At 31.7% G+C, this 26,902-nt stretch overlaps 1 protein-coding gene across 2 annotated transcripts in view; it reads left to right on the top strand.

Annotated features, from left to right (window-relative positions):
- Positions 1-26,902, top strand: part of RAB3GAP2 (RAB3 GTPase activating non-catalytic protein subunit 2) — a 122,860-nt gene that overhangs the window by 75,383 nt on the left and 20,575 nt on the right. For both annotated transcript variants that reach the window (XM_031937392.1, XM_012547889.3), the window contains exons 19-27: positions 731-858; positions 7,793-8,006; positions 8,806-8,903; positions 11,683-11,788; positions 13,297-13,457; positions 15,721-15,949; positions 23,883-24,047; positions 24,152-24,258; positions 25,670-25,736. In XM_031937392.1, coding sequence (XP_031793252.1) covers positions 731-858; positions 7,793-8,006; positions 8,806-8,903; positions 11,683-11,788; positions 13,297-13,457; positions 15,721-15,949; positions 23,883-24,047; positions 24,152-24,258; positions 25,670-25,736 — 1,275 coding nt within the window. The remainder of the gene's footprint in view (positions 1-730; positions 859-7,792; positions 8,007-8,805; positions 8,904-11,682; positions 11,789-13,296; positions 13,458-15,720; positions 15,950-23,882; positions 24,048-24,151; positions 24,259-25,669; positions 25,737-26,902) is intronic.

The following is a 26,902-nucleotide window of genomic DNA, read 5'->3' as shown; positions in this document are numbered from 1 at the left end:
TCATCTATCATGGTTAAAACACTATAATATATTCAGTCAGTAAATATTTATTAAGTTCCTACTTTGTTCTAGTCATTCTTAGGATATAATTACCAAAAACCAAAGCAAACCTTAAATTTTGAGGGGTTTACATTCAAATGGGGAAAACAACAAGAGCATACAAATAAATAAATGAGCAAATAAACAAATAGCAAATGCATGATAAATAAATATAAATTAAATGCAAATTTATTGAAAACAAGGTAGTTTGGGAGAGAGGGCACTGTTAGAGAGATTATGATAAGCTTCATATAGAAGACGATCCTTAAATTGTGTCTTAAAGGAAGAGAGGAACTCCTATGAGACAGAGTACATTCTAGGCATATGAGATGCAAAGGCATGGAGACACAACATGGTTGTCATATGTGAAGAAGAGAAGGACAGCCATTTGGGCTGTAGGACTCAATAGAAAGTAGAATAATATCTGGTAAGCTTGGAAATATAGGATCATACTAGTTTATTAAGGGGTTTTAAAAGCTAAATAGAAGAATTTATATTTTATTCTAAAATCAATGAATCATTGCAATTGATTGGGTTGGGGAGATAGTCATGTCGTTACTTAAGGAAAATTATAAACTGTAGTATATCAAAGAATCATGGAATGTAATATTAAAAGATTTAATTAGCATGAAGATTTTAATACATTTGTTAAATATAGCTATTTAATTTGATTTTCCCTCCAATGCTTTAGAGCTTGAATGTGTTGATGAAGGACTGCTCCAGTTTTGTGACAACAAGCTTAAATTACTCCATCTTTATGAGTCAGTCAATAAACTGAATTCGCTTGGGTTGTGTTCAGACACATCATTCTCCAATAATGTGAGTAATCCCAAAATGTAGCTGTGTAGGAAGATTTAATACATAGATGCTAAGACAATATAGGAGCTTATCCTGTATCTTTTGAAAGTGGTAAAAGTAGAAACTGTGAGCTACTTTATTTTTCTTTAAAAGAAGAGCATAAGCTAGCCTTCTTGAATTCTTATGTGATTGCTTTGGGTATGTATTATTATTAATCCATTTTTTCTTCTCAATGAACCTTTTACCTTTCCTAAGTTCAGTGAATAAGGTTACTTATTGTAATCTAGCTTCCTCTGAGAGGTTTCTTCAGTAAAAATAGGTCAGCATCACCATATTTGAACAATTTTAATATCTTTGAAAGATATAGGAAAAACTTGGCTTTGAGGAATTAAAAGAGACTAGTTTTCTTAATATTTTTTAAAATGAAAATTCATCCTATTTGTTCTGTTGGGTATTATTTTGAATTCAGTTTTGCAAAATAGGTCGATGTAAATAAATGTTTTAAACCTTTTGATTTCCCTAATGTTGGAAAATACTCCATAATATTTGCTGTAAACTGATATTTTTACTTGACTTTTTTTATCAATCAAAAAAGCATTTATCAGGAGCACATTTACTGTGTGACAGGCACTGGACTAATTTTAATAGACTTATTTTTTTCCTTTCCATAGACTTAAAAATAAATTGGGTTTTCCTTAAAATGAAGTATAGAGTAGTAAACTCTCAACTTTGTCTGCCTGGGATTCCTCTGTGAAAACTTTGTACATTTTATCAACTTGTCAAAAGAGGTATCATGAAAATGAATTTATTAAGGTTTGTGAAGTCATTAATCCTTTTAATATTTTTGCATTAAAACAATTAGTATACCTCCATGTTATGAAAATCAACCCTGGTTTTGAAGTAAAGGGAAAAGAGAGACTATCTGTCTATCTATCTATATATATATGACAATTATATACATATACTTGTCATAAAATGAAAAACTAAATTTCTTAAAAATTAACTACTACTTATTGATTACTTGCTGTAGTAATTGACTTTTCAGGTTCTATAGGGAATAAATAGTTCTTTACTTTGATACTTCAATGAATGTGTAATTTATCAATGCAGTAAGTCCCTCTACCTATAAGATGCAATATATTTATGTTTTTTCATCAATGTTATTTTTTGCCTTTGATCATATATAACTTTTTCCAGGGGACCTACATACGCATTTCCTAGAATTCTTAAAAAATTTGGTTTTTTTTTATCTTTTAAAAAAAATTTTATAAAACAAAACAAAACATTGTCATGTGCTCAACAGAAAACATCAGGATTCAAAATATATAACAGTAAATTTACATTTCAAGAAAGTATATATAATAATAAAAGAAATTATTTTCATGAGTATCCATCTTTTCTTTGCTTCCTTGTTAGTTATTCTTTTGTTTGTTGCTGAGCACTCTTTTTTCCCCTTTCATCTCCCCCAAGTAAGCTACAGTGAAGCACAGATATAATTATACACACACACACACACACACACACACATACACACACACACACATCCTTTATATACATACATACCCACATATATATGCATATGCATTTACATATATAAACATGCACCCTAAAACAATAAAAATATGACTGATATATAATGTAAGATTTCTCTCTTGACTGAATTTTTAAAGTTTGACTTTGTCTAAGATCAGTGATTACTAGCTCTTTTGTTTTTATTCTACTCTTGATCCTTGTTATAGCATTTTTGTATCTTTTATTTCTTCTCTCTCATAAATCTTCTACTTTACTTCTCCTTAACTTGCCTTGCTATTATTTAATCTCCCCTCATGCATGGATTCTTTTTTTATTTTCTCCCCTCATTTTTCACTCTTTATCACATTCTCATTAATCTACATACCTTATCCCATTCCTATTAATCTAAACACCCTCTCTACCTCCACTTATCTTATGCTAATCTTTCCCCTCCCCACTTTATCCCTTTCCCATTAATCTACACACCCTGTCCCATTATCCCCACCTTATTCTATTTCTGTCTCCCCAATCCCCCGCCACCCCCATCCCTCGGCCATCCTTCTCCCTTATTTCTTTGTAGATTCTGGAGGGTGCTGTAATCTTCATAGTATATATGTAGTGTTGCCTATTTAATTCATTCCCAATGTGAGTAGGCTTTCAGAACTATGAGCCTTCCTCTCCTCTCTAATGCTTTTATGTCTATTCTTCCTCTGCACCTCATTTGTATAACATAATTACTATTTTTACCTTTTCTTAGATAGTTTTGCTTTTAAAGAGTCATATCATACTCAGCTCTACCACAATCTTTCTTTTGAGCTACTCAGTTACTGGTGTAAATATTAAAGTTCTAGTAAACAATTCCATGTAAATACATAAACAATTGTCCATGTTAAGATCCTTGAAATTGGGGCAGCTAGATGGCACAGTAGAAAGAGCACCAGCCCTGAAGTCAGGAGGACCTGAGTTCAAATTTGGCCGCAGACACTTAACACCTAGCTGTGTGACCCTGGACAAGTCACTTAACCCCATTTGCCTCAGCAAAAAATAATAACAATAATAAAATAAAAAAAGATCCTTGAAATTGATCTTTGACATTGACTTTTATATGTAAAATTTTCTATTAAGTTCTAGTTTGGTTGAAAGAAAGACCTGAAAATCTGCAAATTCATTGAATATCCATTTATTTTTCTTTCATTATTATTAATTGTTTTGCTGGGTATGATATTTTTGACCACAGACCTAGTTCTTTTGATTGCCAGTATATATGATTCCAGGGTCTGTGGAGGGTTTTTTTTGTTGTTTTTTGTGGCTGCTGCTAAGTCCTATACAATTCTGATTTTACCTCCAGTATAAAGGAGTATTATTGCCAAATTTCAAAAACCCCAGATCAAAGAGAAAATTTTGCAAGAAAGAAGAAATTTGGCAATAATATTCCTTTGTGTTTTCTACAAAAGATCTCTTTGGAGTGGTGGTTGGTGGGGTTTTTCTATTTCTACTTTCCCCTCATGTTTTATCATTCCTGGACAATTTTCTTGGATTTTTTTTCTTTCATTATTGTGTCAAGGTTCTTTTTTTGGTCACACAACTTTTAAGTTGTCCAGTTATTCTTATATTTTCCCTTCTTGATCTGTTCTCCAGATCTGTTGTTTTTCCAATGAGATATTTTATATTTTCTTCTTTTTTTTTTTTCAATTTTTTTGGTTTTGTTTGACTAATTTGATGTCTCATTGAGCCATTCACTTCCATTTGTTCAATTCTAATTTTTAGTGAATTATTTTCTTCAGTTAAATTTTTTATCTCCTTTTTCATTTGACAAAATCTATTTTTAAAGTTTTCTTCAGATAAGTTTTGTGTTCCTTTTCCAAACTCTCCTGCAAAGTTCTCATTTCTTTTCCCCATTTTTCTTCTAACTCTCCTTTAAGATCCTTTTTGAATTCTTCCAAGTGAGATAGAGACCAACTCAAATCACCTTTGGGATTTCATCTGAAGCATTTTACCTTTAGTGTCCTTGGGTTTTGAGGTCTGTTCTTCTCTGTCCCCATAAAAGCTATTTGTGGTCAGAGGTGTTTTTTTTTTTTTTTTTTTTTTGCTTTTTTGCTCATTTTTAAAAGTTGAGGTGTCTCCTCTTAGGGCAAAGGAGAGATTTTCCCAAGCTTCCTCCACAGGCTTATTCTGGGGCTCACTATTTGCCTTATGTAGTTTGGTTGTAGTTCTCACTGCTAGTCTGCTGATCCACATTCTGAACCAGGACAGAGTAGCAAATGTGGCTGTATTTTGGCTAAGAGCATCCTGAAAGATTATCCCGGGGTATGGACACTACACCACCCTGAGTCCCTGTGCTGTGCCTGCCTTCAGCTGCCTTCTCCCGCATTACCCTTTTACCCCTATGCCCAATTGAAATAGACCTTTTCTTTTTCTGAATTTCTTCCAAAATATCTTCTGCTGGAAATTTGTTATACTCCAAATATTTGTGGGTTCGATCACTCCAAAACCAGTTCAGAAGCTTGATCTGGTGTTGATCTGAGGGAAGCCAGGAAGAGCTCAGACTTGTCTACTCTCTGTTATTCTTATAAGGCATTTCACATTCTTCTTTTTTTTTTTCCTATTCTTTATATTTTGTTTTGTTATCTCTTGATCTCTTATAGCTTCACTAACTTCTCCTTGCCTAATTTTAATTTTCAAAGAATTATTTTCTTCCTTAATTCTCTGTAAATCCTTTCCTAGTTGTTTAATTAATTTTTCCCCATTATTTATTTATTTATTAGGTTTTTGCAGGGGCAGTTGAGGTTAAGTGACTTGCCCAGGGTCACACAGCTAGGAAGTTAAATGTCTGAGGCCAGATTTGAACTCAGGTCCTCCTGACTTCAGACTTGGTGCTCTATCCACTGTGCCACCTAGCTGCCCCTTTTTTCATTACTTTCTTGTTTTTCTTGGATGGGTTTATTTATTTATTTATTTGTAGCTTTCCCTCAATCACTCTACTTGATTTTTAAAAAAATTTTGAGTTCTTGTATAAATTCTCTTTGTGATAGAAGAAGTTTTTATTTCACTGTCCTTTGGAGATGAACCAAGGTCTTCCCTATTCGCATAATAAGTTTCTATGATTGGGTTCTTTTTTTCTTCCTTTCTTTTTTTTTGGTCTAAATGAGAAATAATAGTATAAGCACCTAATCATGTGGTAGGAGATGATGCTTCTAGCTTCACTTCAGCTCTTCCCTCTGACCTGGAACCCCAAAACAAAAACTTCCCCCTTCTACAAGTTCCCTCAGCCAGTAGTGTCTCTGCCCCACTTCTGCACTCATTTGGTATGCTGCTTTCTTTTCACCCAGGGCCACATCTCAGCAGTATAATTGGGCCTGGATATATATATATATATATAAATAAGTGAAAGTTGCCTCTAAAATGAAATAAAAAGAAAAATAACATAAATTATTTAATTGTAAGATTTATTTATATAAATTTATATAAATCAATTTAAGATTGATTTATACCTAATAAGTTTGTTTTTCAGATAATAAATAATATTTTTTAAAATTTGAGTTTAACACACTACATAGCATTTCCATTCCCTCTACTTTTGTCCATCTTCATTTTTGATTTCCTTCACAGGTTAAGTGTACATTATTTCAAAGTCCGATTCTTCTTATTCAGCAAAATAACTATGATATGTATACATATATTGTATTTAACATATACTTTAACATATTTAACATGTATTAGTCTACCTGCCATCTGGGGGAGGTGGGAGGGTGAAGGAGGGGAAAAATTGGAACAAAAGGTTTTGTAATTGTCAGTGCTGAAAAATTACCCATGCATATATCTTATAAATAAAAAGCTATAATTAAAAGAAAAAATGTTCGAGTTCAATTTTCCTATATATATTGTTATGTAGAATTTTGTCAAGTGTCTGTCAAGTTTAGTGTATTTCAATGATTCTTCAACTATAATTTTCCATTTCTTCTATTTCCATTTCATTTCTGTTAACACAGTTTCTTTGGTTATAAAATTAGTTAGGCTGAAGTTAATTCGTAGGTTTCTTCTACTCCAGAATTGTGTTTGTGTGTGTATGTGTATGTGTGACTGCAAATTATTGCAAACTCTAGAGATCTTACATATTTCAAATTAGAGTTAATAGTCCCTTAGTAACATCTATAGTTTGTGTATAGGAATAATACATAAACATACAAGTTATCATTTAGCTTAATCTTTACTTGCTGTAGTTGTTCAAATGTCCAATATTTTCAGTATGATTACTCCCTTCAATCAATGCCAGTTGCTACTCTTTTATGGCTGATTAATCTATCTTTTAGAGTTGTTTGTGGTCAAAAATTTCATTATTAAATTGCTAACTTTGTGAACCTCTTTTTCAAATTTACCTAAGCTGGTCCTTAGTAAGCAGACTCATAGTATCTTACTGATCCCTATCAAAGCTTTTTCAGTCTAGTTGGACTTGCTAATTTATATTTTGCTGGAATAACTTTGAAAAATTTAGTCATCCCTGTATCATGATTGGTCATCAGAGTAAGACTTCAGCAGCGGTCTCTTCCCTATGCGAGTATATTTCACTAATTTGGGAAAAACCTGAATGGCAAAAGGACTGAAAACTACTTAATAACAGAAATACTTTAAAGAACTGGTAAATTTTAATGTGGAGAAAAGTTAAAGACATATTAATTGTCTTCAAATGATTAAAGTACTGCCAATTGGGGGGGGGGGGGGGATTTTTCTCTATTACCAGTGGGCCAAACTAGGCCCAATGAGTAAAAGTTACCAAGAAAGCAGATATTAGTTTAATATAAGGAAGAATATCTTCTTAACTATGGCAAAATAGAATGGGCAGCCTCAGAAAATAGTGGTCTCCTTTATATTGGAGGTGGTTCAGCAGAAATTGACTGATAATTGTAGGAGATATACAAAAGATGAATGCTTTGAACGGGATTTGGACAGAAAAACCTTTAAAATTCTTTCCAAGTCTATTTGTGTTATTATTAAGAGATCTTTTTAATTCTGCTAAAATATAATGTGAAGGATTCGGTTCCAAGATTTGTGGTGTACCTATGATCTCTTGAAATAATTGAGGTTCTTTTTGCTATCTGATTTTCCTGCTGAATATAGTAAAATTAGACCAAATTATTGTTTTATATTTTATACTGTACAACATTTTAGAATGTTTCGTTTTCAGTCATACTTATATTTAGTACTGAGAATTATAAATTTTTCATTGATGTTATTTTAGTGGTTTTACAAAAATTTTTTATTCCATGATTATTGCATTGTTATCACATGGTTGTCTCCATGAATACATTAATGTCTTTATCAATAAACAAATTTTTTGCCTCTAATTTAATACAAAAGTCTTTCAATCCCATTTAAAGGGGTTTGATAAGGCATATTTTTAGACACATCGTGGAAGAATCATGGTTTTGTATTTTTTGTCTTTTAGGAGTTGGCTGTGTTGTTGAGGCTTGATGAAAAAGAACTGGTTAGACTTCAGGCATTATTGGAGAACTATAAACAAGAAAATACCAAGACCTCTGTCCGATTTGCTGATGATAAAGACGGTGTATTGCCTGTGACAACATTCCTGGAATATTTAGAATATGAGAAAGATATGATCAGTGTAAAGAAGATAAGTGAATTAGAATATGTGGCTTTAGGTAGGTCGTACATTCTCCCTTGCTCTGTCCACTCCATTAAGATATAGGGTTATGAAACTCACAGGTCTTTGAATCCCTTAGACACACTGAATCTTAGTGTCCTTTTGTGAAGTAGAGCTAAAAATATCGCTTACACCCATCTACAAGTTTGTTATGAGGCTAAAGACAGATGATGATTATAAGGCACTTTGAAAATTTGAAAGTTATATATAAGTGTCAGAACAGTTATGATCTTGGGGAGCCAGACTTTTGATTTTATCACAGTAAGGTACTCCTGGGATGAAAAATTCCTTCACTCATAATACATCAACCCCCTCTTCTGTAACTTTGCCTTGTAGAAGTACCCTGAGAGAAAGAGTAAGTAATTATTTAGGCCATTAAGCCAGTATATGTTTGAAGTGGTACTTGAATCCTGATTCAGTGACCCTCTTACTTCTTACTCTGCCATTCATTTTTATTGTTGTGTTTCCTGTGACCTATATTTATTGAGTGATTAGTCTTTTTAAGCAGTATCTTAGATACTGTGAAACAATACCTTGCTAGTTGCTAATAGCTAAACAGCTTAATTGCTGTTTCTTCAAGTTTTGCTTTAAATAAATTATATATCTTAGCAATTCCAAAAACGTCACATTTAGAACTATAAAATCTACCTTTATTTTCCTCTTAGATTTGATTTTCATATAAAAAACCTTTTTTTTTCCATCAAAATTGATTCCAATTGAGAATGTCATAGATTTGAGTTGATTGTTAGAGTTTTTGAATTTTTATTTGAATTCATATTTGAATTTTTTTTCACTAGGCAGCTTCTTTTTTTGGAAGTGCTTGCATGGAGAAAACTCCACAGAAGATATGTGTCATACTTTGGAATCTGCTGGATTTAGCCCACAACTTTTATTGGTAAAGTACTAATTTTTCATTATTGCATGCTTTTTTTGTTTGTTTGTTTAGAAGAATCTTCAGGCTTTCAGCATTTGCTTGTAGCAAATGATTATCCTTATAGAAATGTCATAAAAAGTAGATGAAAACTTTCCAAATAATTCAGGTAGTGTGTTAATTGCCAGATTTAGTTAATCATATAAAGTTGTTATGTTTTTTTTTCTGTTCTATACAAGTTTTCTCACAGGCTTCAACAAATGTAAAATAAACTTGAAATTGGAAAAGCACAGAAATAGCAAACTTTAATGGATAATACTATGTAATTTGTACTAATGAATTATATCAGAATAAAAACTATTAAATTGATTCTTATAAAGTCTTAAAAGCAATCTATATAAAATTAAAACATGGAACATGAAAATCTGTGATTTTTGAAAGAATATTTATAGTAGAAGCATAGCATATTACGTTTTATTTTCTTGTTTCTTTTTTTCTTGGGGAGATGGCTTTGGCATTATTACCTTGTCAGCTTATTGGTTGCTTAGTTTGAGGTTCTTAATTTTTTTTATTAAACTTTTAGTCCTTCTAAACTATTTTTCTTTTTCTTACTATGCATCACATTAATTATAATAGCATTTAAATTACTAAGAAAATTTTAATATAAAATTCATTAATTAGATTTGTAAAACATGATCTCCTTGGCCTTTTTAAGGCACAGAATACATATTTCTTTTTGGTAATCATCCTGTAGTCCTCCTTTAATGAAAAAATAACATGTTAAATTTCTCAATGCCAAAATAAACCACAAAAGCATTAAGGACAAAAAAATAAAAAACCCCATTGTGTGAAAATTTAAATACATTAGTATTAATGATCTTTATAAGTCATATTGTGAGAAATACTACCTGGTACCAAAACCAGTTCTGGAGATTTGGTCTGACAAATAAATTGAGGAAACAAAGGTTTGAAACCTAAGCATTTTGTTTTATTAAGCAATGCATAGCAATTGCATAATAAATCAGGATCATGCCTTCATAGCTTGGCACTGTATCCCTAATGTGGGGGTACATATTTTTACATATTAAAAGAATTAATGGATATAAATAAGTATACATTATTAGGTAATCTGATTTCTAATTAAAGGAAAGAGTAGAGGGGGATTCCAAGTTGGGAGAGGGGGTAGTAAATAAGTATAATTTCTTGACATCATAAAAAGACTCATCCCACCATAGTGTTTGTATTCAAAGAAAAAAGGAAACAGTAACTGATTGATCAATATAAAGCTAGTTGTCAGATATATGTGAATTGCTTCAGAGATACACACACACACGTAAGTTTGAGAAAACTCCTTGTATCTGACTTAGTTTCTGATCAAAATAACTTAAATCTTTAGTTAAAGGTATGTAAACAACAGAAGTGGTCCAGTTTTTCAGCCATTCAGGACTAGATTAAAATAAATAAAATTTTCTTAGAGGACAGAAATTGGAGTAAATCCATAACTGAACAGAAGGGAAATTGATCTAGCTTCAGAATTGAATCACAAGGTAAAGTCAATAGGGTTCACTCAATTTTTACACTGATACAGTCACATAAAAATAAACATTGATTTAAATTAAAAGATATTAAATTAAATTATTATTAATTAAATTAATTAAAAGATATCTAAATGTATCTAATGGAAACTTAGCATTGTGTCCAAAAAGAAGAATAAATTCTACTTTCCTTGTGATTTGACTGTGACAAAAATATTTGTAGTTCATATTGAAATATCTGTTCTATGTATTGGAGGGTTGGGATTTTATGTTTGGTTTTTAGCCTAATGATAAGAATGTAAAAATTAAAATAACAGCCTACATTATGAGAATGGTTAGAATTTGTAGAATGGGATATATAAAAGGTCCTAAGTGAAATTTTGAAGTTTATTAATTTTTAAAAATTTTTAAAGTTGAAGCATATTTAAACTTACCTAATCCCTATCCTTAATCACCTTTTACTTTACATCTTTAAGCTATAATTCACTACAATATTGTTGTTGGTGATGAAAATATTTTACTGTAGCTAATCCCCAAATACATCCATATAATCGTGTGCTACTAAGCTCTTTGTAAAGTCCAAGTTTTACTCTAAGCAAATTTCATAAATCATAGATGTTATTGGCTCAGAATGGGTTAAGTTTAAGATTGCGAGATTGATGGCTGCCATACAAGCACATAAATGTTGATGTAGTGTTTTTGCTCAAAAGATCTTTTTGTGATTGAATAGTAAGAGCATTTATGGGAAAGTAGAGAAGTGTTATGATAGTCTGTTTTTTTTTCCCCCCCCCTCAGGCTAACCCTAGGCAGAATTGGGATATATGTAAAGTAAACTTTAATAACCCCTTCCACATTCCCTATTTCTTTAGTGACTCTTTTCTTCTTTTCTCCATCAAAACCATCTGATTATGGACTTCTTTCTCTACTAAGTAAAAATTAGTTAAACTACTTAAACTATGTTAATGTTATACTTCTTACACATGATCTATATTTTAATATGAGTATTTGGAAACAATGCTTTAATCCGAGATAATTTCAGATACTTTAAAGGAAGAAAAAGAAAATACATAAGTAGGCAGGAGCTTAGTAAAGACCCTTAAGTCCCACAATGTAGGCAGTCAGTACATAAAAATACCATAAAAGGGTTGAGCATATTGACAAAAATGCAAGATTTTTCCAAAGATATATATAGTATGTCTAGTGTATGCAAGATTGTTTTGAAACCAGTTTGCTTTAGAATGAACAACTTTAAAAATGTTTAATTTTAGTCTCTACTCCTGAATGTTTGGCTCTCTAAAGAAAAGGATATTCTTGATAAGCCACAGTCTGTTTGCTGTCTTCACACTATGCTTTCTCTTCTGAGCAAGATGAAAGGTAAGTTACTTTAAAAATGCATATAGATTCATAATTGTCAAAGATTATTCCTTTTAGGAGTAGCTAGATAATGCATTAGCCCTGAAGTCAGGAGGACCCGAGTTCAAATATGACCCTAAATACTTAATATTTCCTAGCTATATGACCCTGAGAAAGTCACTTAACCCCACTTGTCTCAGCCAAAACATACATACATATGTATAATTCCTTTTTTAAAAAATGCAAGAAAAATGCTTTTACATGTATGTTTCTTATTATACCAGTTGCTCTTCTGTAATTTGTCACACTTGAACTATATAAGTAGCTGTAGAACTTCTGAAATGTCCTAGTCAGTGTTAGGTTAGTATTCACTTGTTTGAAAGACACTAAGAACATAGCTTTTTGTTTTGCTAATTATTTAGGAATTCTTAAAATATGATTTAATTTATAAAATTGAACTTAAACATTTTTAGGAAACATATCATAAAGTGTATCATTATATATCCTATTTTTGTATGTAATAGTATTTATCAAGAATAGTAATTCCGAAATTTGAAAAAATTTGAAAAAAAAAAAGCTTTTAATATTTTTGGAAAAGAATATGGAGTTATACAGTGAGTTACCAAAAAATGTTGATACTCATTGGATTCATTACTAAAGTAGTTTTAATACTCAGAGAAAAATTTTAATAGGAAAAAAAAGACCTAGCTAGAGAACTATTGCCATTATTTGGAATGACAGAATCCTAGAAACAAATTAGATATCTGATAATTGGGAATGACTGAAAAAAATGATGGTATATTAATGCTATGTAATGTTATTCTGACCCAAGAAATTATGAATATTAAAATTTTTTTAAAATATAAAAAGACTTATGAAGTTAAGCAGATTGAAGAAAAAAAATCTTTAAAAGAAAAGTATACATTCTGAATGCAGTTTGATCTAATTAAAGAAAACCAAAAAAGTATATTTATGTTAAATATACAGAAACGGTGTTGAAAAGAGCTCAGGGAAACACAGACATGTTTAGGTAGCTAATGCTTGATCAAAGACATATCTTTTGTTCTAGGCCTAATAAGAGTTTCTAGACTTTTAAATTCTTTTTTTCTATATTCTTGTATATAAGATTGTGTACTTATCAGGGGTAATTCAAATTTATTTTAAGAAGTATAAAACTGCAAAAGACATTTCATACAAATTTAATCAATGTCAAGAAAAGTTCAGCTGTGACTTCTCTTTTTATATGTAAAAATCAAGAACTACAGTCGTACCATAGAATATTATCACAGTAATGGTTTTAGAAGTGTGACTAGTTTGTGATGTGCTCAGTTGAGATGTGGCTTTAAGAATAGGATGATTGATGGATGGATGGATGTAAACTACCTGATTGAAATCTAAGTTTTTGAGTTAAAATTATTCACTTCTAACCTATTCTGACACATAGATGTGTCAGTATGAATTTTGTTTTCAGAGTTAATGCTTAACACATTTTAATTACAGCAGACAAATGGACTTTTTCTCCTTTGCAGTTGCTATAGATGAATCATGGGATTCACAGTCTGTATCTCCTTGGTGGCAACAAATGCGTATGGCTTGTATACAGTCTGAGAACAATGCAGCTGCCTTGTTATCTGCACATGTTGGGCATTCTGTTGCAGCACAAATATCTGATAATATAGCTGAGAAAAAAGTAAGTCAACAAAGATGCTTCATAAATCTTTGGCAATATTTTTTTCCAGTAGAACATTTATATTTCTTTGTGACGTGCCCCAGGGGTAAAGCTTTAGAATTATTTGAAATGCATACCTGGTGGTATTGATTGAAAATCTGCAAATATTTGATTGTGAAATGATGATCTCTGTTTTCTTAATTAGATAATATTCACACATTATTTAAAAATGAGTAATAACTTTCACCTAGGAGTCAGAAAACCTGAAAATTGGTCCCCTTGGGTCAGTAACTTAACTTCATAGGGCTTCACTTTCCTGATTCTCACATGAGGATTCTCAAAAGTTATTCCAAGGTCTGAAGTTCAGTGGTTTTTTTTAAATATCAACAAATATTATTTTATCTTTAATTTTGAGTTACACAAATGAATTGCCCATTGGCTTATCACTGTGGGGTCTATTTCTTGTTCATAACTAGAGAAATTATGGAAGTTAGGGACTATTTTAGATCTTAATGATTATAAATTCAGTTAAGAAATATCAAATTTTTAAAGTCATGGATTGTTGAAATCCAATCCCTTCCATTTGTGTCAACAAAACAAGTGGTAAAAAAGTATCTAAAATAGATTTGCAGATGTTAATATTAAATCTTGTTAGGCCCATACTTTTATACAGAATTTCAGGTTAATAAATAAAACATGTAACATTTTCCAAATATAATCAGTAAGTTGAAACTACTGGGAACTACCAAAAGTTCTTCAGAAATAAGCATAGTCTGCTCAAAAAGTTATCAAACTGTGCATACCCTTTGATCCAGCAGTGTTAATACTGGGCTTATATCCCAAAGAGATCATAAAGAAGGGAAAGGGACCTGTATGTGCACGAATGTTTGTGGCAGCCCTCTTTGTAGTGGCTAGAAACTGGAAACTGAGTGGATGCCCATCAATTGGAGAATGGCTGAATAAATTGTGGTATATGAATATTATGGAATATTATTGTTCTGTAAGAAGTGACCAACAGGATGATTTCAGAAAGGCCTGGAGAGACTTAAATGAACTGATGCTGAGTGAAATGAGTAGGACCAGGAGATCATTATATACTTCAACAACAATACTATATGATGACCAGTTCTGATGGACCTGGCCATCCTCAGCAACGAGATCAACCAAATCATTTCCAATGGAGCAGTAATGAACTGAACCAGCTACGCCCAGAGAAAGAACTCTGGGTGATGACTAAAAACCATTACATTCAATTCCCAATCCCTATATTTATGCCCACCTGCATTTTTTATTTCCTTCACAAGCTAATTGTACAATATTTCAGAGTCTGATTCTTTTTGTACAGCAAAATAACGGTTTGGTCATGTATACTTATTGTGTATCTAATTTATATTTTAATATATTTAACATCTACTGGTCATCCTGACATCTGGGGAAGAAGGTGGGGGATAAGAGGTGAAAAATTGGAACAAGAGGTTTGGCAATTGTTAATGCTGTAAAGTTACCCATACATATAACCTGTAAATAAAAGGCTATTAAATAAAAAAAAAAAAGAAAAAGAAATAAGCATAGTCAGTCTGACTTGCACTGATTAAAAAACATTTTCATAAACTGAAAAACCTTTTCAAATATAGTTTAATTGAATTAATAGCATTAAAGTAAGTCTCATTTCAGATATCTGAACTTTATTCCACTTTTTTCCTAAGCTTCCAACTTGCTCTTTCAGTCCCACCTCTCCAGTTTAAGTGTTTCTTTTAAAAAATGGAATTACAAAAGTAAAATAAACCTAGTAAAAACTATTCTTTTTCCTCTCACATGCCTAAGAAAGATGGGATTTTTAAAAAAAAACATTTTGTTATATTTATGATTTGAAAAGAAGGTAATTTTACCTGAATTTAATTTCTTAGGTAACCTATATATTGCACACAATTTTTGCAGCCTCAGCAGTTTTGAAAATTATATGCTTCTTAAGTTAAAAAGTAGCCATTTTCTGCTGCTGTACAGTTACATAATCTTAAAAGGGAAGAAAGTGATCCAGTTAACATGAAATGGAAACTACAAAGGAATAGTTGATAAAAGTAAGGAGATTAGGGCTCTAATTGTATGCCTTTGGGGACAGTTCCCCAAAGATCATACTAAGGTGTGGAAAATTGGATTGTTTGCAGATGATTTGCATATCATTTCTTTGATGCTGTAAGTTTTACATTCTAATTATTATCAAGCAGTTTTTATATGAAATTTTTTTAGAGCGATGAGAGATTGTAATCAGTCTATTTTCTATTAGTTTTCCCAAACAATTGCAGGTACTGACCCAGAAGGACTTACTGATTCCTGGGAGGCTCTATCCCTTGATACTGAATACTGGAAACTTCTCTTGAAGCAATTGGAAGACTGCCTTATACTTCAGACTTTGCTTCACAGTAAAATGAAAACTCCAAGCTCCAAACTATCTTCTTTGCAGGCTGAACCACTTATCAGTCTTTCTGTTAAGAAATTACTAGAAGGAGGAAAAGGTAAATTAAATTGGAATTAATTTAAGTTTCTCAACCTAACTTTTTATATCATATTTTAACTATACACGGAAACAAATGTACAAGGGGATATATATATATATGTGTGTGTGTGTGTGTCTATAGAGATATTATACCCTTTTTATATATCTGTTTATAGTTACTTGATTTCTTTTTCTAGCATTCCATTGAAAATTTTGTTGAAATTTTTTTTTACATCAACTTCATTTCCAATTATAGCTTTTCTTTTCCTCTAGTTAAAAAGAGGGAGGGAAAAAAGTTCAGAATAGTTAACCAGTATATCAACAAAGTTTTGTAATATATACAATTTTTCCCACCCATAAGCTCCTACCCCTGAAAAGAAGAGAGGAAGGTACATTCCTGTATTTCTCTTTTGAAATCAAGCTTGATGTTAACATAATTATGCCACAGTTCAGTCTTTCCATTTATATCATTATTCACTGTGTATTTTGTTTTCCTGCTTCTTCTTACTTCACTCTGCATCAGTTCATTTAATTCTTCTCTGCTTCATTTGGATTATTTATATTATTGTTTATTACGATGCAATAATGTTTTTGTTAAACAGTTTTCCATTAGATGGGCATAGCATCTGAGTTGTTTTTTTTTTTTCCCAACCAAGATACAAAATAGAAAAAGAAGAAAAACTTTGCCATGTACACAGCAGAACATAGGAGAGGATTCAAAATATAAAACAATAAATTTCCATTTCAAGAAAGCCTATATACAGTGGATAGAGCACCAGCCCTGAAGTCAGGAGGACCTGAATTTAAATCTGATCTCAGACACTTAACCCTTCCTAGCTGTGCGACCCTGGGCAAGTTTTTGTATATAATAAATACTACACTTTGTGTTCAGAGCTGTCCATCTTTCTAATCTTGTTTTCCTTTGTTTTTTGCTATGCATGGTTTACTTTTTTCTTCTTTCCCTTTTTCTCCTTCCTTTCCCCTGAAAAGGCTACAATTAAATGTGGTTTTATTTATCTATACCCATAGGTGTGTGTGTGTATATATATTTATATATATACATATATATATATACATATGCATCTATGTAAGCCTGTACTATCCTTGTTTATCCTCTGTTTCTCTGAAACTTTCTTCCTTCAAAAGTCTTGAGTCTTTCCATATTTTTCTAAATCCATCAACATCATTTTCTATACTACAACAATGTTCTAACCTTATACTGTCTTGTTATTTTAAATAGTCTAAAACAATATTGATTAATATGGCTGACATAGTTTAGTTTTCCTCTTTATCTTTTTTGATTAAATCTATTTAACTTTAACTTTTGGATCAGTGATTATTACCTCTGCTTTTTTAATAATGTAATAAATTCTACTCCTGATCTTTGTTATTATCTTTATATGTATCTCTTAATTTCTCTCCTAATAATCTCTCCTGATTCTTCTGTTTACTTCTACCTGCTACCCATTACTTAACCTATCTTTCCTCCAAGAACTCCTTCATATTAATTACTTTTCTTTTGGTTATACATGTATATTAATTTTTTTAAATATACATTTCTTTATAAATCAGGTTGGGAGAGAAAAATCAGAGCAAAAGAAAAGCCACAAGAGAAAAAAACAAAACAAAAAAAGTGAACATATCATGTGTTAGTTTACATTCAGTCTCCATAGTTCTTTCTGGATGCAAATGGCATTTTCTATCCAAAGTTTATTTGGATTGCCTTGGATTACTGAGCTGCTGAGAAGAACCAAGTCTTTCATAGTTGATCACCACACATTTTTGCTGTTACTGTGTACAATGTATTCCTGATTCTACTTGTTTTGCTCAGCGTCAGTTCATGTAAATCTTTCTAGGCTTTTCTAAAATTTTATTACTTTCATATACTATAACTTATTTAGTCATTCCCCAACTGATAGGTATCTACTCATTTTCCAATTCTTTGCCATCACAAAAGGAGCTGATACAAACATTTTTGCACATGCAGGTCCTTTTCCCTTCTTTATGATTTCCTTGGGATACAGCACTACTGGGTCAAAGGGTATGTCCAATTTGTAGCCCTTTGGTCAGAGTTCCAAATTGCTCTTCAGAATGGTTGGAAAAACACAACCATTCACAACTCCACCAACAATGCATTAGTGTCCCAGTTTTGCCACATCCCCTCCAACATTTTATCATCTTTTCCCATCATCTTAGCCAATCTGAGAGGTATGAGGTGATACTTAAAAGTTGTTTTAATTTTCATTTCTCTAATCAGTGATTTAGAGCATTTTTTCATATGACTATAAATGCTTTTATCATTATCTGAAAATTTCTGTTCATATCCTTTGACCATGTATCAGTTGGGGGATGATATGTATTCTTATAAATTTGGCACAGTTCTTTATATGTTTTAGAAATGAGGCCTTTATCAGAAACAACTGGCTGTAAAAATTTTTTTCCATCTTTGTACTTTTAAAGATCCCTTTTTTATTCTTTCCTCCTACCTTTTCCTTCCCTTTTTATCCTATTTTCATTAATCCATACACCTTATCCCATCTCTATACTCCCTTCTAAACCCAGTCATCTTCCTTATCCTATTCTCTCACTCTCTTATTCCTTTATAAATTCTGATGTATATGTTGTTCTCTACCCCAGATTTGATGTGAGTAAAATTTCTCCTAAAAATCCCTTCTTCTTTTTTTTCCTCCCTATCCTCTTACCTCATTTCTTTCTGAATTTAAAAGACTATATTTATGCCCTTCTAAAGGAGCTGTGTGTGTGTGCGTGCGTGTGTGTTTTGTTCCTTCTTTAACTTATTCCTGACAAGAGTAGGGTTCCAGAACTACCAACTCTCCTTCCCTATCTCATTCTTCTGTATCTATTCTTTTTTGCACCTCATTTGTATAATTATTCTTTTTTATATTTTCCTTCACAGCTTTGCTTTTTAGAATCACATCTTATTCAGTTATACTTCAGTCTTTCTTTGAAGCCACTCAGTTACTAATAACACAATTAAAACATGATTTACTTTTCCATGTATAAAACAGAAAGTTTGCCCTTATTAAGTCCTTTGTAATTAGTCTTTGTTTACCTTAGATTTATTTCTCTTGGATTTTATGTCAAATTTTCAATCAAATTTAGGGATTTTTGGAACAAAATTCTGAAAGTCTGACAATTTATAGACTGTCCATTTGTTTTTCATTCAGGATTATGCTTAACTTTGCTGGGTATGATATTTTGGCCAGTGCCCTAGTTCATTTGCTCTTCATTTTATAGCATTTCAAGCCCTGCAGGCTTTTAATGTAGCTAGATTTTGTTTATGTCTAATTGTGATTCTGCTACATTAGAATTGTTTTTTTCTTGTTGATAGTAATATTTTCTCCTTGACCTGTGGCTTTAGAATTTGGCTATGATTTTCCTGTAAGTTTTCCTCGTAGGGTCTCCTTCAGGTGATAGATTGGTGGATTTTTTTCTATTTCTACTTACCCCTCTTGTTAACACTTCAGAACAATTTTCTTTATTTCTTGTATTATTATATCAAGATGCTTTTTTTGAGTGTAACTTTCAGATAGTCCAATTATTCGTATATTTTGTCTTTTTGATCTGTTCTCCACATCAGTTCTTTTTTTTTATGTGATGTCTTACATTCTCTTCTATTTTTTTCATTTTTTATATTTTGTTTTATTACTTTTTGGTTTTTTACAACTGTTGGCTTTCTCTTGCCCAGTTCTAGTTTTAAAGGAGCTATTTTCCTTTTTAAGATTCTGGCTCTCCTCTTATAGTTGGTTGAATTTTTTTAATAGTCCTCTTTTTTTCTTGAATTGTTCTATTTTTTTTTAAATAATTTTTTCCTCCATATCTTTCATTTGATTTCAAAGTCTTTTTTGAGTTCTTTTATGAATTCTTTTGAGGCAGATAATCATTTGACATTACCCTTTGGGGTAGGAGAGGCTTTTTTTTTTTTTTTTTTTTAATAGCAATTTGTTAGTATAATCACCTGTAATCCTGGGGGAAAGAGGAATTGTTTCTGGCTTCAGGTCCTCTTTCAGTTCTCCCTTCTGGCCCGGAACTGAAACCAAGAACTCTACTGTCCTGTCAGTGCCCATAGCAAGAAGCATCCCTGCCCCACTGCTTCTGTCCTTGCTGGGCCAGTGCTGGCTTCTTGCTCAAGGCTGAGTGTTGGCAGCACAGCAGAGCTTCGCTCAGTCTTCTCCTACTGTAATTCCCAACTCCCCATAGTGTCTTGAAGAGAAAATTCTTGTGACTGGGACAGAGCCTATCTCCCAATCCTTCTAGCACCAGAGTGGCCATTCGCTTGTTTTCAGTGAAACTAATTTGGAGGTATTTATTTTTCACATGGGCCAAGCTTCCATTTTGGTATCTTTTTTTGTTGTCCCAGGAGGACCACTGCTCTGCCCCAACTACTCTAAATTCACCTTGAGGTGCTATTTTGTGGGGGAGATCCGGAGAGCTTGGAATCTTCCCAGAATTTTTTCTGATAAAAATCTCTTTTTCTCCCTGTTCTTTAGTGCCATAAATAGTACTACTATTGAAGTTGGTTTTATGGGACTCTTTTTCTGTCTTTAACACCCTTGGGAGTATTTCCCTAGAAGTGGATTTTCTAGGTCAGAGAGTAGTTTTTTGTTTTTCACTTTCTTAACATAATCCTAAATTGCTTTCCACAATTATTAGACTATTTCACAGTTCTACCAGCAGAGTATTGGTATGCCTGTCTCCTCTGATATTGATGGAACAAGTTAATCATCAAGCATTTATAAAGTACTCATTCAGTCCTAGTCATTTGCTAAGGAAAGAAAGAAAAAGAAAAACAACCCTGCCTTCAAGGAACTTTCCTGCTGATGAGAGAGATAACATGGAAGTAAATAGGTAATATTTAAGATTCATATACAAGAGAGAAAAGTTAACCTTAGAGGAGACTAGCTTATAGAAGGACCAGAAAGAAACTCAGTTTTCTGAATGCCAGGTGAAACCCAAGCATTTGCATTTTTCATTTTGTTAAGTGATTTGGAGCTGTTTTTCACGTGCTAATGAATTTGCTATTCTTCCTTTTATGACTGTTTGTTCATATCTTTTGAGCATTTATCTATTTTTGGGGGTTGGTTCTTGGTATTTTATATTTGTAGCATATGCATGCATGTGCACACAACACATATACACACACACAAAGAGGTTATCAGATCTTTATAAGAGATATTTGATGCAGATATTTTTCCCATTCTGTTACTTCCTTTCCTCTCTTACTTGCATTGATTTTGTTTATTTGTGACACCCACATTCACTGTGTGACCCTGAGTAGGTCCCAATTCCAATAATGCTTCTCTAACCAACTTTCCAAAACTCATTGCAGAGCAAGTGACAATCAATATTGCTAGAAGCAGGTTCCTCACTGGAAGTCCTTACAGAAATGAAGTCACCGGTCTAGTACCCATAAAAGTCATTTGTGATTGCTCATCTCCCCTGTTTGGCAGTGAGCTTCCTCCTGAACTGCATCTGTGAAAGGCACCTGATGCTGTTCTTCTCTAATTCTTTTATGATCTGACTTTTTAAATATTCATGCCCCAGTCATTTTGAGCTTGTTATGTTATATAACATAAGATGTTTGTCTAAATTTAATTTATATCAAACTTCTTTCCATATTTTTTAAGCATCTGTTATCAAATAGGTAGTTTCCCAAGTAATTTATGTTCTTAAGTTTATTAAATTCTGGTAGTAAATTCCATTAATTCTCCATGTTAATATTTTCCCCCAATTTTAAATTCTAAACTAACTTGCTCTTGAGGGAATTGAGAGAATTGGAGTAGCAAGTTGTGGTGGGTATAGAGTGAACCACAATTGACTCCATCTTGTGATTCTGATCTGGAGCTAGCTTATTTCCATTTCTGTTTGGTTATGAATCTAGTTCAATTTCTGCCTTGGGAGAATACTTTATTAAGTTGTGGGAATTCTGAGAAAACCTTATTGCATTCTTTGAACTTATCCTTGTATGTCTGGAAAGCTGATACTTGCTATTTATCAAACTTTAACTAGGGATCTGAGGTTATCCTGACCAGAAACCTACTCAAATTCAAAGACTGATTAAAGGAATTTTCTTACAGTTGTACTTCTCAAACAACTCACATAAACTTGTCTGAAAATTGACCATATTCTGATGAGTTATTGTTTTCATGTCTCTTTGATTGTTTATAGACACTGAGAGGGTGGGGGGGAGGAAGGGGAGTGAGATACCTCTTTTTCAGAATTCAGGAAATTGTACCTGTTTACATTCCTTCTTCCAACTTGAAAAGTCCTTAAACTTTCCTCCAATTAGAAACCAAATTCTCTAATGATATATTGTTTCCTTTTAATTAATTGGTCTTATTTGATTTATTGCTTTTAATGTATAAAAATGTGTCTCCCTCTGTGCTTCGGGTGCAGCCTCAATCTGAGGACGGGAATTAGTATTAATCATTAAACAGTTGGCATCCATTGCCTAATAAATTTATATACATGGAAGCTCCAACCTTTGTTTCCTCAAGTCATTTCACCTGTCATACTCACATTTTTCATTTACTGTCATATGTATGGCTAAAATATATAACATTATCATCGTCTTAGAATGTTGTTATTTTAAGCAAAAACCACTATATAGATTTCATCTTTTAAAGATCATCTTGTATGTCTTAAGAGCAGAAATATTTTTATTTTGCACTTAATCAGTCATCAATTCAATTGGGTTGTTGTAAGAAAATAAAAGGAAATGACTTCATTTCCTTTGCCCTATATGTTTTTTAAAATTTTAGGCATATAAATAAATTAATACATATTTATTCACATTAAATAAAAAAATTTTAAATATTTTTATAATACTCTGTTTTGCAAATCACAACAAGAATTTGATAATTGCTTATTATGGCTCTATACTATGGTATTCTATATAGGTACTATGCTAAGGACTGGGGATAGAAGCAAAAAAAGAAAAGAAAGTCCCTACTCCCTAGAGGATAAGAAAAATTAGGAGGAGTATTAATAGGAGACCAAGGTGACAAAATTCTGAGACCTCCTAATGTTAGTGATATGTTTGAAGCATATTATCTCACTTGTCCTCAAAAGGTTAAGTAATATCAATTCTGATGGACGTGGCCACCTACAACAATGAGATGAACCAAATCAGCTCCAGTAGAGCAGTAATGAATTGAACCAGCTACACCCAGTGAAAGAACTGTGGGAGATGACTATGAACCATTCCATAGAATTCCCAATCCCTATATTTTTGTTCGCCTGCATTTTTTATTTCCTTCACAGGCTAATAGTATACTATTTCAAACTCCAATTCTTTTTGTACAGAAAAATAACTGTTAGGACATGTATGCTTATATTTATACTTTAATATACTTAACATGTATTAGTCAACCTGCGATCAGGGGGAGGGGATGGGGGGGAAGGAGGGGGAAAATTGGAACAAAAGATTTGGCAATTGTCAATGCTGTAAAATTACCCATGCATAAAGAAAGAATAAAAAAAATAAAAGATATAAAAAAGTTAAGTAATAGCTATTTTTAGCTCATGTTTTATTTATTTATTTTTATGTTAAGCATGGTAAATACATCTATATGTGTGTGTGTATGTGTGTGTGTAAATCCAATATAGGCGTACAATTATCTTGCCGCACAAGAAAAAACAGATCAAAAAGGGGGGAAAAAATGAGAAAGAAAATAAAATCCAAGCAAACATCAACAAAAGAAGAGAAAATGCTATGTTGTGATCCACACTCAGAAGAGAACATGGAAGGAGTTTGTTAACTTGACATGTTTAAGAATAAAGCCAGAAATAGAGCTAGAAATCTTGGTTCATAAGCTAGTTTTCTTTCTTATACAGAATTACCACAGAACATCTTGTTAATACTGATATTCCATTGTTTAAAATTTAATTTTCTTTGTCCCTTCTTCTCCTCCTCTCCTCCCAAACTTTAGGGGGAATTGCAGACAGCGTAGCAAAATGGATCTTTAAACAAGACTTGAGTCCCCATATATTAAAATTGGCTCATCAAGAAAGAATTCTAGAAAATTCAGAGGAACCTAAAGAAGGTATTAGTAAAGATTTTCTTAAGGAGCCAGAGGATTTACAACCCATCCTAGGTAAATAAATTAATACATAAAAGCAAAAATCTTAAAATAGAATGATATTGCTGATTTTTATTACATGAGAAAATGAAAAATATGTCCCAATTTCTGATTTTCAGAATTGCTGAATTTAGCCTATCAACAATTTCCCTGTAGTCTTGACTTAGATGTATTACATGCTCATTGCTGTTGGGAATATGTTGTTCAATGGAATAAAGATCCAGAGGTAAGATTCTCTTTCACTCTTAAATATTGGTATTTTTCTTTATAATAATACTCTTACAAATGTGAAACTTTATTAATAAGTAGCTTCCAATATACACCGTGGATTTTTCACATCATTTTTGTACTGTAATAAGAAGTACAAACCTCAATTATTTTTATTTCTTTTTCACCTTTTGTGAAATTAAAATCTCATAACTAAGAATAAAGTAGTTAATGTATTACTAGTCAGGATAAAAGTATCATTATTGAATCATGTCCAATTTTTGTTTTATAATTAATGTTTATAAAATTAATAAAATTATCTTAATGTATTCTTAGAATCTTGTTATAGAGAAAGTCATAGTGTTTGTGTAAGGTATATTAGGCAAAGTCTAGATAAAATTTGAAGTTTTCCTTCTGTGTCCTCATGTTTCCTCTCCAACTGTTGGTATTCCATACTCTTTTCTAAGTTGTCAGTTCTTTTCACATTATCAAATGTAGTACCCCAAATAGACTTGATATTTGGATGTTGTGGTCCTTGCCTCCAAATTATGTATGCTTCTTTCCAAATCAAGTATCTTGTTAGAGCAATACCTTGATCTTAGCTAGTTGTTACAGGAAAAAAAATCTTACAAATTCATTCACACAGTTTTTAGTAAGTGACATTACTTTTTGAGATATTTATAACTATCTATAGATATATTTAAACATGAGATTTATTTATAATTCAGATTATAGTTGTTTCTCCTTGTGAATTATGTACATATCTCTTATCTTCACATACACTTATGTATTGACCCCTCAAATTTGGGTATCAGACAGCTAAAGTTGCTTTTCAACATACTCTAATGTAGGCATATTTTAGGCAAAGGTTAATTATATTTAGATTATATCTATGCTTCCAAAATTAAATAATTAATATTGTTGGATAATTTGATCATGCCTTATTATTTATTTGGATGTTATTTGCTGAAAAAAATAGCCATTTGTTTATAGTTAAGTGGCTTTAAATCTAGATCCTCCGTTTTGTTCTTTTAGAAAATGAAAATCTATTTCTTTTAAAAAGCGTATTTTTTTTAATCAAGTATTTTTGATTATCTGTACATAATAACTCATGAGAAGATAGACAGGACTATAGCAATGTAGGAATACCATCAAAGTAGATTTTGCATCTAGATGCTATTGTCTCACCAGAGGAGAGAAAATCATTAGATTTACCAAATATTTAGTGATTTGTCTAAGAAAATTTATGAGTAAATAGCTTGAGAAGAGACCATTAAAATAGCCTTGTAAAAAATTAACATTTTACATTATTCTGATTTTATAAGATTTTAATTTAACTTTAGTTATTGAAAAGTATGATTTTAATCTCTATTTGCATATGAAATTTACATTAAATTATTCTTTATCCTTTTTCTTTTTCCATTTGTAAGGAAGCACGGTTTTTCATTAGGTCTATAGAACACTTGAAGAGTGTTCTTAATGCTCATGTACAGCATGGTAAGTGGCCATTTTTTGGTGAGTTCTTGTTAAGTAATGAAGCAAAAATATTTCAAATTATGTGTGCTTATACATAGTTAATATTACTTCAAATTGTAGTTCCAAGATACTGTTATATCTGAATTGCTGCTGTCATCTTTACAAATTCTGAATTTATCTCTGTTACTAAAGCTAAATTAGAATGAAGGTCTAGCTACTGTGGCAGATATACTCAAAGGGGTTATTTCTCTCTTGTGTTCACTAAATACTTCCTATGCCTGAAATAGGTAATATGGAATGTCTCCATTGTATATAAACTCTTTTTGTAGATCCTAGAAAGACTTTGGTCTCTCCCCCCAAATTCTTGCCTTATTTTCTGTATTCTTCAGCAGAACCTAGAATTGTAGTATATATAGTTCACATCTCAAAAATATGATTTTAAAACTCAAAAGCTGATACTTGCACATCATATCTTGAGTATTGATAATTGATTTTTAGGGGGAAAATCAAGATATCATAAGAACAACTCTCATTATTAAGAGGTTTTCATTAGAGAAGTAGATTTACTTTATCATTAAAAATATAATTAATTCCTTAATAATTATGCACTTAGTTGTACTATTAGGGATTTAAGGACATAAGCAAAATAGTACCTAATTTGACTTGACTTGCCTTCCATTCAAGGGACTTAACGGATGTGGGAGACAAAAAATGTACATAATTGTGCTCATACACCAGTGACTGTAGAATTCCCATCCTCTGCTGTGCTTTAATACAGTAATGTTTGATGTTTTACTCTGAAGATAAGAGGTTTCATTAACTTATATAAGCAAATGAACCAATATTAAAACTATTAAATCACCCATAATATTTCTTTTTTTTAAAAAATGAAAACATAAAAATTTCTATTTTGCATATGTGATATAATATACCCAATTATTAGTTCAGCAACATATGTATAAAATTATAAATAAATAAGTATACATATATCAGAATTATGTGCTCAAATTCTTGACATGCACTACATTATCAGAAAAATTTGGAGACATGCTCTAGTCTTATATATACTGTATAACCCTCAGTAAATTATAACCTCTCTGCTTCCCCCAAATAGCTCAGTAACACTCTAAGTTGCAGAATAAGCCTTGGTTTGCATGTGTAGAGGGAGTTTTCTTATCAGGAATTCC

Source organism: Sarcophilus harrisii, chromosome 4 (assembly GCF_902635505.1).
Source record: "Sarcophilus harrisii chromosome 4, mSarHar1.11, whole genome shotgun sequence".
Classification (NCBI taxonomy): domain Eukaryota; kingdom Metazoa; phylum Chordata; class Mammalia; order Dasyuromorphia; family Dasyuridae; genus Sarcophilus; species Sarcophilus harrisii.
Note: the sequence above shows the minus strand (reverse complement) of the source record. Positions and strands in the feature narration are given on the sequence as shown.